The sequence below is a fragment of the Leptosomus discolor genome, chromosome Z (genome assembly GCF_034619465.1).
Source record: "Leptosomus discolor isolate bLepDis1 chromosome Z, bLepDis1.hap2, whole genome shotgun sequence".
In the NCBI taxonomy this organism is placed as follows: domain Eukaryota; kingdom Metazoa; phylum Chordata; class Aves; order Leptosomiformes; family Leptosomidae; genus Leptosomus; species Leptosomus discolor.
In genome coordinates this window covers 30,207,585-30,224,693 of record NC_141419.1, presented here as the reverse complement: position 1 = coordinate 30,224,693, position 17,109 = coordinate 30,207,585, and the positions used below count along the sequence as shown (strand labels likewise).

The 17,109-nt window shown below is 36.4% G+C and overlaps 1 protein-coding gene across 1 annotated transcript in view; it reads left to right on the top strand.

Annotated features, from left to right (window-relative positions):
- The window catches only part of YTHDC2 (YTH N6-methyladenosine RNA binding protein C2), a 33,997-nt gene extending 17,299 nt beyond the window's left edge, over window positions 1–16,698 (top strand). The window contains exons 12-30 of the mRNA XM_086480061.1: window positions 126–191; window positions 1,140–1,318; window positions 1,453–1,549; window positions 1,629–1,716; window positions 1,821–1,901; window positions 2,845–2,927; window positions 4,004–4,109; window positions 4,249–4,368; window positions 4,740–5,012; window positions 5,539–5,665; window positions 6,172–6,377; window positions 6,938–7,133; window positions 7,606–7,715; window positions 9,246–9,535; window positions 9,977–10,154; window positions 11,186–11,389; window positions 13,463–13,645; window positions 14,816–14,919; window positions 15,076–16,698. Of these exons, the coding sequence (XP_086336187.1) occupies window positions 126–191; window positions 1,140–1,318; window positions 1,453–1,549; window positions 1,629–1,716; window positions 1,821–1,901; window positions 2,845–2,927; window positions 4,004–4,109; window positions 4,249–4,368; window positions 4,740–5,012; window positions 5,539–5,665; window positions 6,172–6,377; window positions 6,938–7,133; window positions 7,606–7,715; window positions 9,246–9,535; window positions 9,977–10,154; window positions 11,186–11,389; window positions 13,463–13,645; window positions 14,816–14,896 (2,668 nt within the window). The 3' untranslated portion in view covers window positions 14,897–14,919; window positions 15,076–16,698. The remainder of the gene's footprint in view (window positions 1–125; window positions 192–1,139; window positions 1,319–1,452; window positions 1,550–1,628; window positions 1,717–1,820; window positions 1,902–2,844; window positions 2,928–4,003; window positions 4,110–4,248; window positions 4,369–4,739; window positions 5,013–5,538; window positions 5,666–6,171; window positions 6,378–6,937; window positions 7,134–7,605; window positions 7,716–9,245; window positions 9,536–9,976; window positions 10,155–11,185; window positions 11,390–13,462; window positions 13,646–14,815; window positions 14,920–15,075) is intronic.
- Window positions 16,699–17,109: the final 411 nt, after the last annotated feature.

Sequence of the window (17,109 nt, the reverse complement as noted above, 5' to 3'; positions counted from 1 at the left end):
TGTTAAAGGATAATGCAGAAGTTGACAGAAAAGTGCAGTGATAGTTGTCTCCTCATGTAATGTGAGATTCATACGTATCTTTTTGAAGTGAGAAATTAATAAAGATTTTTATGCAACTGTTTCAGGATGGCTTTGGACTGGGCTAAACGCTTTGGGCAGACAGAGGTTGTTGACCTGTTAGAGTCATACAGGTAAGCTATAACTACTTTGCAGAAACCAGATGTATAAGTGGTGAAGGGAAATGTATGTTTTGTAGTCTTTAAATCAGAACAGGTTTTAGCTTTTTGTGCTTTAAAATCTGGCCTAAATAGCAAGATTTATTTCAGAGTAGTATTATTTCAAAAGCATAGTTATTTAAAAAAAAATTAATTTGTGTTCAGTATCATAGTGGTTATCTTTGCACAACTCCTAGAATAAATACCGTTCTAGTGGTGTAGGACTTCTTTTATATTATTAGTGTTTATCATCTTGGTATGACATTCGTATCATAGTTATATGTCTAGGCTTGATATGATTGTAGTAACTTAAACAAATGTGCAGAAAAGATGCCACTTCTATACTGTGTACCATTTTAATTTCAGATGCTTATTTTGGAAACAAATCTATTACGTGTTTTTATCTGTATATTGTTGATGCATGATAGCGATATTAAAGAAACTTTATGTGACTAACATGTACACTAGGTCATTCAAGAATTGTTTTTGTATTAACTTACAGTTTTGTAAAGTTATATTATATATTATTATTATTATAATTTCTCTTAGTGTAGTTTCCGTTAGTGTAGTACCTGCTTAACTGCTATGGTAGGGAATTTTTTGGAAAATAACATGTCTTTTAAATATTTTTCCTTTAATAGATAAACAAATGGTGTCTTTATACTTCGAATTTTGTCACATTTGCTTATGGTTGTGTTTCAATGAAGTATAATAAAATTGAAGTTAATGCTAAAAATTGAAGTTGCATGCTTTGCTGGGTTAACACTTAAATCAGTGAACAGTAATAGTATTGTGGAGATGCTGTTCTGCTGCACTTTAACGTTAAAATTCAAGATGATAGTCAATTTGGTCTTGACTAAATTTGAATCGTTGGCTGAATGCAAACCCAAAGCAAACAATGACCTGTGTATTTGTATATTGTAGTGCTTCCATGGAATTTGGAAATCTGGATGAAAGTTCCCTGGTCCAAACAAGCGGTAGTGACCTTAGTGCAGAGGACAGAGAACTGCTGAAAGCTTATCATCACAGTTTTGATGATGAAAAAGTGGATCTGGACCTCATTATGCATGTACTTTATAACATCTGCCAGAGTTACGATGCTGGTGGGTATATCCACACTCTTCCAATAAACTGCTGTGGATTCAGCTTCTGGGCTCTTCTGGGTGCTAGTATACATGGTACTGACATATTTGAAGTGAATTTTCTGTTTAACTCTGCAAACCAACTTCTATTTTAGGAGCGGTTTTAATATTTCTTCCTGGATATGATGAGATAGTTAGCTTGAGGGACCGTATTCTTTTTGATGACAAGAGATTTGCTGATAATGCTCACAGGTAAAACCTCTAGTTTTTATGGTTGTCTTGAGTTTTTATTGTTTAAGATCCTTAAAATGTGCTCTTTGCCTTGCATTAGATACCAAGTTTTCATGCTTCATTCAAATATGCAGACTTTGGATCAGAAGAAGGTGCTTAAAAGACCGCCTTCTGGCGTCCGCAAAATAGCAAGTATCAGAGGACCTAATCAGATATTATATTGATCTATTTTGTCTTTGCATTTACAGTTACTATAGGAGTTTTGTTTTGTTTTGTTTTTTTTTAATTGCAGATTCTTTCTACTAATATTGCAGAAACCAGCATAACAGTCAATGATGTTGTCTTTGTTATTGACTCAGGCAAGATGAAAGAGGTATGATTGGCTTAAGCTTTCTTTGGGAAGTAAACTTCCTAGTGTTATTTTGAAATATGTGATACATAGATTTTGGAGAACCTTTTTTTTATGGTAGGCTGAGAGCTAGTGCATGTCAAGCAACAAAACTCACTGAGAAGTTTTGACTTCTGTTTGTTTTATGACAAATACTGTAAATAGCTAACTGTTTGAAAACCCTGTAAAAGCTATTGCAGGTTGATATATTGATATGTCTATGTATTTTTTTTGATTTAGTATTTCTGTTTGATTTTTAAAATAAGTCCATCAGTTTAGACTGCTATCTTCCTGAGACTTCGAGAACACTGAGAGTTCCCTTTGTCCTGCCATTGTATCTAGCCCAAGTCTAATCCATTAAGTTTTTAAGCCTTGCTTTTGCTATGTTGTATGCCCGTTCCCTAATTACTGGCTCAAGGAAAGTGAGACAACGTAATGAGGCAGTTTAAGATGTAGAATATGGATTAGAAAATAAAGTTGGATTTCAGAGGAGGTGTGCACCTTTATGAACCTCTGAAGTTTTTATGGTAATAAAATATTTTCGTAATTTTACATCAAATGTAGGAAAATAAAGATGTAATTTCCAAGTGAGACAAAGAGGAAAACTTTTTTTCATGTAGTAATAACATATTTTTACTTGGTTTGTGGTACTGTGAAACACAATCCATGCCTCTTACTGACTTGCAGTTAGCTATTGACTAGAAAAGTTTAGTTTAGAAAACTGTGTAGTACAAAGATACTGCGAAAGAGGTAGCATAAATTCACTTAAAACTGGATACTTTAGAACATACCTTTGTGCCAGAAGCTGCTGGTGCTTATTATTATCATTTTTTTAGAGACCTTCTGTTGATGATATAAATTATTAGTAATTTTTATTTCATGTGCCCAATGCAATCTTGTGATTATGTTCCTTACGTTGCTTTTGTAGAAGTCTTTTGATGCACTGAGTTGTGTTACAATGCTAAAAATGGTGTGGATTTCCAAAGCCAGTGCTATCCAGAGAAAAGGCAGGTAAGAAATGCTTCATACTGAATCTTATTTTGCAGATATCCACTGTCCTGTATGTTAAGGATAAGGTACACAATGTAATAGCAACCACACTGGGTAATTTTATTAGCACAGTCCAGTATTATGTTGGAGAATGGCCAATGCTAATTCTCTGCAGAAAAGTAAGGGTCAGCATGTATTTCGTTGGAGTAATTTCCCAAGTTGTAGAAAAGTGACACTCAGGAATTCCTCAAAGCTTACATTAGGTCTAGATTGTTTCCCCCAAGAACTTGTTCTCCTTCGTCTTTCTCCCGTTTAGCACCGGCATCCACAGTGTCCAATAAGGTGTTTCACAGCTTATCTGTGGGCAAAGGCCTGCCTATGGCTAGTTTTTAGTTGATGCGCCTTTATCTCTATATTAGAAGAGATATTGATCAGTGATTCCTTATTCATCTTCTCCAAGCTATTCCTGACTTAACAGGCCTTTATCATATTCTTCCCAACACTGAGTGAGGGCTAAGAGGACATGTAGCAACAAATGCCTATATTTGGTGATACAATATTGGCATTAACCTGCAGGAATTTGAGCACGAATATGAGCATTTGCTCTCTCTGTCCCCTCGCTCACAATTTGTTTGGTCTTCATTCTAAATTTTACTCCCAGAGTAATTTCCAACTGTTTGGGGGATGTGAAGAGGAAGAGATGAAGTTTATGACTTAACTATCCTTTGCTATAAGGAATATGAGATTTGGCCTTGATCTTAATTTAGAAAAAACTCACATCACTCTGTTTTTAGGTAGGCCTTATTTTTGTTTCTCCAGATCTTTCAATGCCAGGGTAGAATTATAATAACACATTTCTATACTATCAAAAATAATCCATGTACTGTAAAACTCTCACCTGATGTGTGGGGCTTACACTTAAGGACAAAATTATTTTTCTTAGATCTACTTCTACATTTCCATTCGAAGCTTCTATGTGTTGGTTTTGTTTTTGCTTTTTTGTTTGTTTGGTTTTTTTTGTGTGTGGTTGGTTGGTTTGTTTGTTTGTTTTAAAAGAAATTACAATTTTCAACAACTTCCCGTATTTTATTTTCAAGGGCTGGGCGCTGTCAGCCTGGAGTCTGTTTTCATCTCTTCAGCAGGCTCCGATTTCAGAATATGTTGGAATTTCAGACTCCAGAACTTCTAAGAATGCCACTTCAGGTGCACATTTGATTAGAAATTATAACTTTTAAAAAATGTATTATCATCAATCTATACTATTAACTGAAAAAATAGTGGGGTGTGTGTGTTTTTTTTTTCCCCCAGTCTTAACAGCCATTTTCTGCTTTTTAACTTGCAGGAGCTTTGTTTACACACAAAACTTCTGGCTCCAATTGATTGTCCAGTTGTTGAATTTCTTATGAAAGCTCCTGATCCTCCACCACCTTTAATTGTGAAAAATGCTGTGCAAATGCTTAAGGTCAGCAGAGAAACAGATTTAGATGGGAATTGCGTTTGATTCTGTATTTGTGCTGTGGCAATGTATCTTACTGAATTTTGTTTGTACTGAGACTGGTTTTTAGTTATTTAAGGATGCTTAGAGTTTTTGTGTGTTACCTGTTTTCATTTTGTGTGTGTGTGTGTATGTATTTTTCCCTGTTAAAGGCAGGGTGCTTAAAGATCTCGTCTCAAACTGTTAAGAGTTTGACTTGCTTCCTTAGTGTTTGGGAACAAGTCTAGTTGATAGTTAGTGTCCCGTATTCACATCTTTTCTGCTTTTGTTGTAAATTAATTTTGTCCACTCTCCCTCCCGCCCCCCCCCCCCCTTTTTTTTTTTTTTTTTTTAACCAGACGATAGATGCCATGGACCCTTGGGAAGATCTCACTGAACTTGGTTATCATCTCACTGAATTACCAGTAGAGCCACACCTTGGTAAAATGGTGTTGTGTGCTGTTGTTTTGAAGTGCCTGGATCCTGTTCTTACCATTGCTTGCACTCTTGCATATCGAGACCCTTTTGTCCTACCTACGCTGGCCTCTCAAAAGCGTGCAGCCATGCTGTGTAGAAAACGTTTTACTGCAGGAACATTTAGTGACCATATGGCGCTTCTCAGGGCTTTCCAGGTATTTCATCTTCAGAAAGAGTACTAATCACAACAGATCACATATCAAAGTAAAAGATGTACCAGTCAAGTTGGATGTAGAATGATAGACTATGATTAAGTCCTTAGAGAAGATACTTTACGTTTGTCTAGTGGCTTTTCTGTATACTGGACTTGTAAATTTGTGAGGGAATGCTTTTTGTCAGATTTTTTGTTTGTAGTTTCAAACCTGTTTAAATTCTGAATGTTCCAGCAAGGTGCCACTTTGTATCCTGCTGCACTCATAACTTAAAATAATGATCTTAATATAATAATCTTTACAATAACAACATACAATGGTCTTATAATGACTTAACATAATGATCATTATATTACTTTAACAAATGGTTAAAAAGAATCTGGTATTTGATACATTTACTTTCTTTCAGAATAGTTTTTGCCTTCATTTTATTGCTGTAAATGTAATTTTTTAAAATAACCTGCGTTAGCTAATCAAATTAATAGGCAAATGTAAAAAACCAACCAACCAACCAAACAATTCTTTACAGGCATGGCAGAAGGCACGCAGTGATGGCTGGGAGAGGGGCTTCTGTGAAAAAAACTTCCTGTCTCAAGCCACAATGGAAATCATCGTAGGAATGAGAACACAGTTGCTTGGCCAGCTTAGAGCTTCAGGTAAATAGCTTGGAAAAAAATGTAACATAGTTTTGGAGTCAAGTGTGTACCTAGTACAAGTATATGTAAACTGTAATAAGAATGGTGTTCACTGGTGTTCTTTTCCTTCTTTAATTTGAAAAAGACCAGTACGCATTCATGCTGGACATGTTGCAGGTGCTAGAGTGAGGAAGTGTGACTGGGGAGCAGCTGATCTAACCGAAAGCACCCTGATTGTTACACATGCCACTGGCTTTCAGTGTGAGAGATGTTTTCTTGGGTTTTTACGGTCTAATACATTATTTCTATAGGAAATGTCTTTGTGTTGTAAAAAGTAATTCTGTTCTATGTTAATGTAAAACCCCTTATCATGAAGGATTTCAGTATAATAGTTTCTTCTTGGTGCTGTTAAGGGTGGCAGTGGTGAAAAATGCAACAAATCTGTAGTTTATTTCACTTTTTTTTTTCAAATTCCTTTTGAGAAGAAAAAAAAAAAGTAGATCTTAAATACCTTTTGCTTTCTTCAGGTTTTGTTAGAGCCAGAGGAGGAGCTGATATTAGAGATGTTAATACTAACTCTGAAAACTGGGCTGTAGTTAAAGCTGCCTTAGTGGCTGGAATGTATCCCAATCTGGTGCATGTAGACAGAGAAAGTCTGGTTTTGACTGGACCAAAGGAGAAGAAAGTGCGATTTCATCCTACCTCTGTTCTTAGCCAACCTCAGTATAAAAAGGTAAAATCACTTTGAATTTATAGTTCACAAAAAAGAGCACAATTCTCTATCAAATGTTTTAAAATGTCTCTTCATAGTTGTCGATACTTTAAAAGCGGCATGTGCATTAACCACTATATTTTTAGAAAGTATTTTTTCCTGGCAGTTGATAAAATAAAGAATTTGAGTTGGTTTATTTTTCTAATATTATGTCATCAAAACTTATTTCAGTTAGTTCTTCTTCTAGATAGAATGACACAAAATAGTAAAAAAACACCCAACAGCTAGTAATGAAACTGTTTTAAAGATGTGACAATTGCTGCTCATAATATCAGGAAGAAGTTGTGCTCTGAAACTGATTTTTTTTTTTTTAGACCCTGTTTTAAAGCAAAATATTTTGTGTCAAGGTGGTAGGATAATTTGTGAGTCTGCTTGAATTCTCTTTTATTTATTTGTGTATAAGTTTGTGTATATAAATATTCATGTATTTATTTCTACATATATAAAATAAGAAATATGTTAAAATTTATTTTAATTACAAATAAAGGGTAAATAGCCTAGTCTTATTTGCTCTTGCACAGATTCCCCCAGCAAATGGGCAAGCTGCAGCCATTCAGGCACTCCCTACAGACTGGCTTATATATGATGAAATGACGAGAGCTCACAGGATAGCAAATATCAGATGCTGTTCTGTTGTGACACCTGTCACTGTGTCACTCTTCTGTGGACCAGCTAGATTACCAAATAATTCTTTGCAGGAACATTCATCCTTTCCAGGTATAGTGGAGTTTGAATTTGGTGTGTTTCCATTGATATATACTAGTATGTGATATGGAAGGCTTATTTTTCAAGAGTAGTTAATACACATATTGGCTAATTCTTAAAATGGCAGAGCTATAGTTCTTGTAGCTGTTTGAGAATAGTTTATAGGCTGTGTAATAAATTTCTCAGTTTTGTGAGTCCTTACAGATTCATATCCATAGATTACATGTACATAGTTCTGAAGTCTTAGAAATTACAGTATAGTTTGTAATGAAATAAAAAATGCAAACAAAATGTCTAATGACAGTACTAATGATGAAAAGCGTAGTATGTATGTTTGTTCTACAGTGTAGTTCATTTCAAGCTTTGAACCAGATTATTCAAACTGAATAAGAATTTAGAAGCTGTCAAGATGGCAAAAAATATTGCTTCCAGCTGAAACATACATTTCAAAGAAATGTTAATGCACCTTTTATATTTCATTCAGGGGATGGGGTATCTAATGATAACAGTGATAGTGACATGGAGGACAAAACAACTGCTAATTTGGCACTACTGAAGCTAGACGAATGGCTCCATCTCAGACTGGACCCTGAAGTAAGTAGCGTATCACTTGAATGCTTGTTTTTTGTAGAAGGATGTTTATGTCATATCTTCCTAAAAAAGATTTCTGAAACAATTGAGTAACCAAGAATGTTCTGTAAGAATGACTGTCATGGTCTTTTTGGGTCTCAAATTTATAGGGCAACGTACTCTGTGATTTAACCTTAATTTCATAAGCTCATTAAATACAATAAACAAACAGGGGCTCAGTCCCCTTTTGCCCAGACTAGTCTATTGTGTGAGTTCACTTATTCACCCTTGAAGTCATGAAGTTTCATAACTTATAACCTGTAACTCTCGATTTGTGCACCTATGAGCAAAATGGGGAAAAAAAAAAAAAGAATTAGTTACCTAGCTGACAATGGGAGTGCTTGTCCTTCTTCCTCTGTCATGGTGTGGGCATCCCCTGTTATCACACCAGGAAGCAGGAAAGCCTAAGCAGTCCAGCTGCTGTTGGATCTGCTTTTTGCGTAAGCTACTTTTTTATACCTTCCAGCTCGGAGGTTTGGTCCATTTCTATAAGTTAGCAGATTCTGACAAAACTGCCAGATAAAAGATAATGGCTGCAGGAGACAGCAAGCTGCAGATGATAGTAGCTGCATAATGGCCCTTCAGCTCTTTCTGGCCACTGTCCTGCCTACATGATGCTTCTGCTTTGACCTAATGGCACTGCTGCCAGCACACATTAGGCCTTAGCATGAGCAGGGTTAGCCAAAATCTGAGCAGAGGCTGAGTGAACAGTCACAATGGCATATTGTGTGTTTTCTTTTCTGAGAGGATGACTAAAGTTGGATCAAAAGCGCTTGAAGTTGGAGTTGCTGAAAGAAAGTTGCTGTCAGACTTCAGTAAGATTAAAAAAAACCCTTTTAGAGATAGAAATCTTTAGGTCATTGAGAAGCTCTGTCTGTGGTAGGAGGTAGAGTAGTTTACGGGTTATGAAACACTTGGACTTACCAGATCTAATAATCATCCTGTCTCTTCTAGAGATGTTCAAAAGTCTGTTGTTTGTTTGATTTTTTTTTAAATAGAAGCATTTATGAAAACATGGGAATTAAGGTATAGTCTTCTAAATTTGGTCATCTCACTTGAGCAGAAGTATGCATAAGAAAAATGTGTCACTTAGAGCTCTTTTCCCTCAGTTATGAATGAAGAGCGCATGAATACAGCTTGAATTAAGAGGAAGGACATAAAGCATGAAAAGAATTTTGTTCTTTTAAAGGATAAAATTTTAAAGTGAAAAATACAAAATTCTGCAGGTTTACTGTACAATTTTGAGTTTGGTACAGAGCTACATGAAACAGAATGTTTTAAAAATGGTCTTGCACTCGAGTAAGGAAAAGATGACTTAAGAGCTTAGTTTAAATGTGGGGTTTTCTCCCCTCCCTGGCAGTTTAGTCTTGCCTTTCAGTTTGGACCCTGTTCATTTTAGAATGCCAGATGCTGCCTGATAGGAAAGGCATAGGGTACCCTTACCTGTCTGATCTAATTTTTATTAGTCTTTAACAGAATTGAAATTCATTACAGGCTGCTGGTTTGCTGTTGCAACTCAGACAGAAGTGGCATGGCTTATTTCTGCGTCGTATGCGAGCTCCTTCTAAACCATGGTCTCAAGTTGATGAAGCAATTGTAAGAGCAATTGTAGCTGTTTTAAGTACTGAAGAACAGTCTGCAGGTTTGCAGCAGCCTTCAGGAATTGGTCAGAGACCAAGACCTATGACTCCTGAAGAACCTCCTTTAGCATCTCAATGGAACCAAACCAACAGTAGAAAAAGCTCAGCAGAAACTGAATTCTCTGACTCCACTAATGCTGAAAAGTAAGCTTTTGAGCTCTTCTAGACACTGTACGTTGAGTTATTTAGTTGTAAAAGCATCACTTGAATTTCTGCTAGTAATTAAAAGGAAGAAAGAACAGAAATACAGTTGAAAGGATTGATATTGTCCTATGCTGTGTGATTTTGTCGAGAAGTATTTCATGAGTGTGCCTGCTGTTTGAGAGAGCAGTCAGGAATATTGTCCATGAATTGTGATCTCTGGGGAGAAATAGCAGGAGAGGTTTAACCCTAGCATTCAAAACCAATGCATGATAAGTATTTTTTTAGTTGATGTTCAATTTGGAATTACTGTTTTTTATATATATATATATATATATATATATATATATATAGTGTCATGCAGTAGGCTGATACGTAGATATAAATTGTTCTGTAACCACTTAGAAAAGCCTGGTGTGTTCTCTATCTACTTTTACTTTTTAGAGTTTTAATGAAATCTACACCTCCCACACTTCACCAGCCAAAAAAGTACAAAGGAAAAACCATTTCACAGTCGAAACGAACTTCAGATGACAGGTTGGATCAGTCATCAGTGAAGTCTACAGACAGCAGTAGCTATCCAAGCCCCTGCACTAGTCCTGTTTCTCCAGTATCGGGAAAGGTAAAGTTCTTGTAAACAAATTACCCCACTCTTCAAAATCAATAGAATCTAAGAAATAAATGTGCTGATACCTTTCAGCAAATACCTATCAGGTATTATATTGATAAATTATGATCTAACTTAGATTTTAATTTTTAACAGCTGTATAATGCTTATTTCTTTCTGGAACTTAAAATCTAGGCTAAATATCCTTGCTATGCTAATTTAATACAGTAAAAATACTATTCTTTGCAGATAAAGATATCCAAAGCAGAAAAAAATTGTTTGTGTTTTTTTTTAAACTTGGTATAATAATCAGTGAAGGTGTATTATTTTTTTTTTTTCCTAAATGTATACAATACATGTATTTCTGAATTCTTTGGTTTCTTCCTTCCTCTGTTTCTGTAATAGCGTAAATTGATACTAATTCTCTTTAAGTTTTCTGTTATCTGCCCTATGACTGCTTATGTTTTTATGATGGTTGTTTTAACAAAGCACATATTTTTAAAAAGGTTATTAGCATAATTCTTCCTATGTACTTGAATACTAAACTGCAATGATACTAAACAGATCACTGAGAGGGAAACCCACTGATCCTCCAGACACAGACTCATTGGAGGATTTAATAATTCCTCGTAAGTCTCTCAGTTTTTAAATTCAGCCAGTGTAACAAGGAGAAAACTTAGGTTTCCTGAAGGTGGAGATGCGAGTAGTGTGCTTCAGTCTAGAATGATTAATTTTGTGTTATCTGAAGGTGTATCAGACTTGAAAGAATTGTAATTAGTCACTAGACTATTTAGGCCTGTTTCCTATACTCATTTGCTGCCCCTCATGAATAAACAATTATTTTGGAAAGTGCTTAAAATTGTTAAATAGATGTGAAATACATTTTAAAACCAATTCAGACAGTGCCAGCTGATAGATTCTGTGTTTCTTACAGAATACGGGAGAGGAGGGGAGAAGTGCAGTCAAGGGATTTCTGTCTTCATACGTGTAAAATTTCAGAACTGAAGCCTGGTTTGTTTTATTGTAGTTTAATTTAATTTTTCCAGGGTTTCAAATCTCCTTCACCAAGACCAAATATGCCAGTTCGGTACTTCATAATGAAAAGTAGCAACCTGCAAAACATAGGTACTTCTCAGCAGAAGGGTGTATGGTCTACTATGCCAAGTAATGAACGAAAACTAAATAGAGCCTTTTGGGAGAGCAGCATGGTTTACTTGGTATTTTCTGTTCAAGGGTCTGGATGCTTTCAGGTGAGGCCTTCGTTAATACTGAATACTAACTTTGGTGGTTTAGGAGAGCATAGCAAATGATTATGTGTAGTATGGAGGTTTTTGCTTATGGCTTCTGACCTTTGAGTAGCAAGCAAATGTATCTAGTTGCTGAGGAAAGAGTACATCATTCTTCTTTGAAATATGCCCTTTTAGCTAACTCGGTTTGTGTGACTCCAAGGGTAAGACTGAATTGCCTCCAAACACCTTGAGTCAGAATAACATTTATATGCTATGTTAATCCTTGAAAATAACAACAACAAAACAAACAAACAAAATCCAAACAAATCATGTGATTGCTACTCTTTTCTCTGCACGCCAAAATAAATATTATAAGTAAGAAAGCAGTTATAATCAAGTCACAGCTTTGTAAAGCCAGGAAATGCATAGATGTCTTTATTACAAATTTTAATAAAATCTGTTTTGCCTGAACTGTAGTTTCTAAAAGTTAGGAAGCTGGAAAGTCATAGTCACAGTTCTTCCAGAGCTGTGTCTTGGCTTCCAAGCTTAGCAAGGTATTTGTCGACAATTTTTTGAAAAATTTATAGCCAATTTGAAGTTAAAGACTTGACCTGGTAGTGCAAATTCGCAGGTTAGCTGTATGGGAGAGTGAGTGCAACTCAGTTGTTCCAGGTAAAAAAAAGTTAACTCACCTCTTTATATATAAACAGTTCATAAAAATCTAGTGAACTAGCCCAAGTACAGCTGTCTTGGTGATACCACGAAAGGATTTCAGTGAGAGGTACATATGATGATTTGGCAAATGCAGATGTAATGTTGGAAAGTAATTTTCAGCTTGCCAGTTTATACAGAAAATGGGCTGTTGTATTGGTGCTTTTAGATAAGGAAGTTGGGAGGGGAAGACATGCTGAAGTCAGGTGTGCAGGTGGTTGGTGTTGCCTTGCCCTTCCCGTTTTGACAATGTACTGGACATTCATAGGAATGAGAGATTAACATTCCTGTTAATATTATCTTGTTCCAAGTGTCTCTTGAACAGCCTTTATTTTTCCTCTGTTAATTTTATTAGTTTCCATTAAGTCTGAATTGAGCTATCCTAGGACTGCATGTCTTAACAGTGGTGTGTGCTGGTAACTTATGTAGTGTGCTGTATCTCTTGGACTCGTAACTGGGATAAATTTGCCTGAATATTTGGTAAGTTGTTTGTGTGGTGGGTTTTGTTTTGTTTTGATTGGTGTGTGGGCAAGTAGGAGTGTCCTTAAATAAGTCAGAAGCAATCTTGGATTTGGGGAAATTATAGGAAGGCCGATGTTGGTCTCTTCTCCCAAGTAACTAATGACCAAGAAAAGAAGTAATGGCCTGAAGTTGCACCAAGGGAGATTTAGTTTGGGTATTAGGAAAAAAATTTCTATGCTTAGAGTGGTTAGGCGTTGGAACAGGCTGCCCAGGGAGGTGGTGGAGTCACCATCCCCGGAGGTGTTCAAAAGATGTATAGATGTGGTGCTTAGGGACATGGTTTAGTGGTGGGCTTGGCAGTGTTAGGATAATGGTTGGAACTGATGATCTTAAAGGTCTTTTCCAAACAAAATGATTCTATGATTTTCTCTCTGAATCCTTGTCTTGTTGGAACTTCTTCCGTCTTCTTTGAAGAAGGAAATAAAAGCAACTTTGACTTCTTTCTTTGAAGAACAGCTACACTCTCTTAATTCTATGTGGAAGTTTGTTAACATAGAGGGAACATGGGAAGGAAGGAATGGATTTCTGCAAAAAATACCTACAACTAATAAGGAATAGCGAATGGACTGTTAAGTAGTGGAACATTCACTTTGATTTCTTTTAATGGTGATTGTGAGAGATTGAGAGATGTTCTCTCTGATCAAACTCTAGAAGGCATATTTGAAATGGAAAAACAAATGACAGTTCTTTTAACTTTCTAGATGTCAACATTTTAAAATCCAGCTTCATGGGGGAGAGTGTGTGAATCACTTTGAAGCTAATTTGAAATTTTTGTATGAAGTCTAATCATTTATTTAATTCCAAAGTTGGCAGTTACACCTTAATTATGTCTTTCCTTTCTTATTTCAATTTTTTCTGCAGGGTTTTGCTAGAATGGCTTCAGAGATAGGGTGTGAGAAAAGTCAAGACTGGGGATCTACTGGTTTTGGAGGTGTGTTTAAGGTGGAGTGGATACGAAAAGAAAGCATTCCTTTTCAATTTGCAGAGCATTTGCTCAACCCTTGGAATGACAATAAGAAAGTACAAATAAGCAGAGATGGCCAGGTAATGTTACTGTCTTCTAAAGTCGTCTTTACTTGGTAGAACTGTGTATTGTTTATTAGCTTGTATAGCCTTGATATTTCTCGACTATCCTTTTGTATCTGTTAATTTAAATCACAGTTCATTTGTGTACGTTGTACATTCTGCTAATGCATTACTGTTGAAATAATGGAGGCTTTTTCATAAAATCAAAGCTGTTTCTTGCTTAATATGTGTTTAAAAAAGAAGATTTAAAGCTATATGCGTTCAAAAATAAAAACCTTTTGGAATTTGTAATTTTAGTTCCAGAGATTTGTTCCCTGAGGTAGTCTGTCTTACCCAAAGAATTGTTCATAATTATAGCTTTGAGTTTCCTGTCAAGACAGAAGATAATCTTGAGATTTGCGGTAGAACAAAGCTTAGGACAGATCTCAAATCTGTTAAAGCTAAATACAGCTACAAAAAGCTGGAAGAGAATTGTCACAAGAGTTACTTGTGGCAGTTTCTGTGTTCTCTCCAGTCCCCTCCCAAAATATATCTTTGATACAAGATTATTTTTGTATCCTCTTCTCAATATTTCCCCAAAATCTCTCCAGCTGTAAGAATAAGGGAAGGAACATAGCATGTGGTGGAGTTAACAGTGCTTCAGCTTTAAGTGGCTCTTAGACCTAAAGAGTCTTAATGATCTTAAAAACAACTGGTTTATATTGTCTATGATTCTGCCAAGAGCCCACTGTATTACCTATGACCTGCCTTTCCACATTCTCCACGACACTTGATGAAATTAAGCTTGAAAGGTGTGGAGAATAAGGATCTTTAGTTGATACCTCATACCTTCCACAGGTCATTTAGTTATGTGGTGCATATATTCTTGTATATGGCAGTGGTGCGTTCACTCAGGATTCTCTTTTTAAGAACTGGCGTCTTACTGTGAATGGAAAAAAAAAACCAAAACGCAAACCACTTGTAGGCCAGGGTTGCTTTTGAATGTTTTTATCTCCTCTTGAGCCCTAGCAAAAAGCCTTCCTGTGTGGAGAGTTCTAATGTATGTCTCAATAGCAAAAGGAATGAGCTCTTTCAGAAAGAGTGAAAACAATCACCAATGACTTCATCTGGCAGTTTTATTATAAATAGTTTCTATATGTTCAGTAGTAGCAGTGCAAATAACTTCTCTAATTTCCTGCTGATTTCTAGGAGCTGGAACCACAAGTTGGAGAACAGTTGGTACAGCTTTGGGATGGCATTCCTTTGACAGGCAAAAACCCAACTGACTGAGCATGTCAAGTAACATGATAGAGGTATTTAATTTTTGCATTATTTGCTGTTTTTATGATGGAGAAAAAGCTATCTGTATACAATGTGTCATTACAGTACTGTCTTTCCTTCGTAGTTTGTGGAAGAACAGGTACACTTACTACTAAATATTCTCTTCCTTTTGATTTTGTTTTTTTTAGCTGTGGTTGTGGAAACATCAGCTATAATCACTAGAACCAGCAGTGTGCCTACAATAAAAAGATGAGGAAGAAGGCGGCGCAACAAGCTCCTGAAGTTGTTAGTCATGCTGTGCAGCTAGCAGTGGAAAAATAAGAGGGAGTTATGTTGATTTCAGTATTTCTTTGTCTTAAATGTTATAACGTTATTCACCAACCTGGTTTTGACTGAATTATTTTTTTTTTTACAGTAGTATGCAGTTGACATTTAAAAACATGGTTAAGTTCATAACTAAGTTTGAAACAACGGACCACATATAAGTTGTTTGTGGGTTTAAAATAGTACAGCAGACAGTTTTAAGTATACAGTTTACATTTAAAGCTTTCTCAACACAGTAAAATGTATGAGACAAACCAGCGTAATGTTAATCAGTCTTGCGGTTTGTGTGAAACAAATTTGAGAGTTGATGTCTCCAAATTTATTGGAATATTCCAGAAGTATTTGTTGAACTTCTATATGCACAGTGCGAAAGAGCAGGCTGTATTCATACAAACAACTGGGCAGCTGGAGAATTTTATGTAATGTAAAATTTTAATTGAAATACATAAGTGAAAGGAGCATGAGACTTTTGAGAGTGCATTGGTCCAGCTATGTTTCCAGTTTCAGTTATTTTTCACCTTTAAAAAGTATTCACACTTTGACAAGCTGAAACAGTCTTTGAGGCCTGCTGCCAGGTGGTACTCTAATAGTTCACTAACTTGGGCATTATGAGAAGATTTTTTTTTTCTTTCAAAAAAAAAAAAATTACCACTACAACTTTCTTCATCTTTCAATGTAGTCTTCATGCTTTCTTTCTATACCTCTTCTTTCAATTATTTTCTTCTTCTATACTACTATTGTTTTACTGGGCTTCTCCCAAGTTGTTAATATACTGTCCTATAAGGCTAGTGTAAATTGAGTCTGCTCACTGTCAAGACTGTTTGTGCTCATTCTTAGATTAAACTGGGAGTTTTTTTCTGCTTCTGAGCCTGTACTTACATTTTTCATGTCTGCTAAGAATATTTGCACAGTTCAGAGTACCCTGTGTATTCATTCTTGCATTCTGTGTAGTGACTCCATACATAAACAGTTGGTTTTGCCTTTGCTAGACTGAGTCCTTGTAAGTCTAGTATTGCCTAATATGGTATTTTTGGAGTTGGTGCATACAGCAGAGCTGTGAGGCTTATATTGCCTTATATGATACTTGCAGGCCTGTGCCCACAAGGGAGTGTGGGGTGGTATTGCCTTGTACAGGATTCCCGGGTCCCATGCATGCCAAGGACAGAGCTGGCACAGAGGGCGTCCAGAGGTGGGGTGTAATGTTTGTTTAACAAACCCGGTTAGTGCTTCTGTGGCTTGATGATATAAAGGACAGTCCAGCCAAGGAATTGACACTCTCCAAGGTCGCTGGCTGGTCCAGATCACTTGTCTGGAGGTCTGCCTGCCTGACAGCCGTGGTCATGTAAGTGTTTGCATTCCCAGATGTTAGGTCTAGCCCAGTCTTGGTGAATTACCTGACTTGCTGCTGTTATGACCAAGTTAACTGTACTGCTGATCTGTATTTTTTTCCTGTTCTGTTATTTAGAGATAAACTGTTTATCCCTGAAGCTGTTGGTCTGTGTCTGTTACTATATCCTGTACCTATAACTTGACAGGGCTGGCTTTAGTGGGATATGATACACTGCATCATGAGCAGCCCTGACCCTGTAGTGGGTGCTTTAGTTGATTATTTTGGGACCTTGCCCTGCCCACTGACGTCAGATTCTACTTTGATTAGAGGAAGTCAGAAACATGAAGGGAGAGTTACCATGCTTATATCTCTTAGCTCATTGCCTTAGAGATACTGAACAGTATTTGAAAGCAGCTCAAGCCCAAACTGACTACCTATGAAAAGAGCTGACCCACACCCAGTGGGACACTGGGGCTGCAATAGAGAAGACTAGCCCCTGCCTGTGTTAAAAGCTCTCAGGCTAATGTGGAGAAACTAGAGCAATGCTTGGGCCCCCACGTCTTGGAGG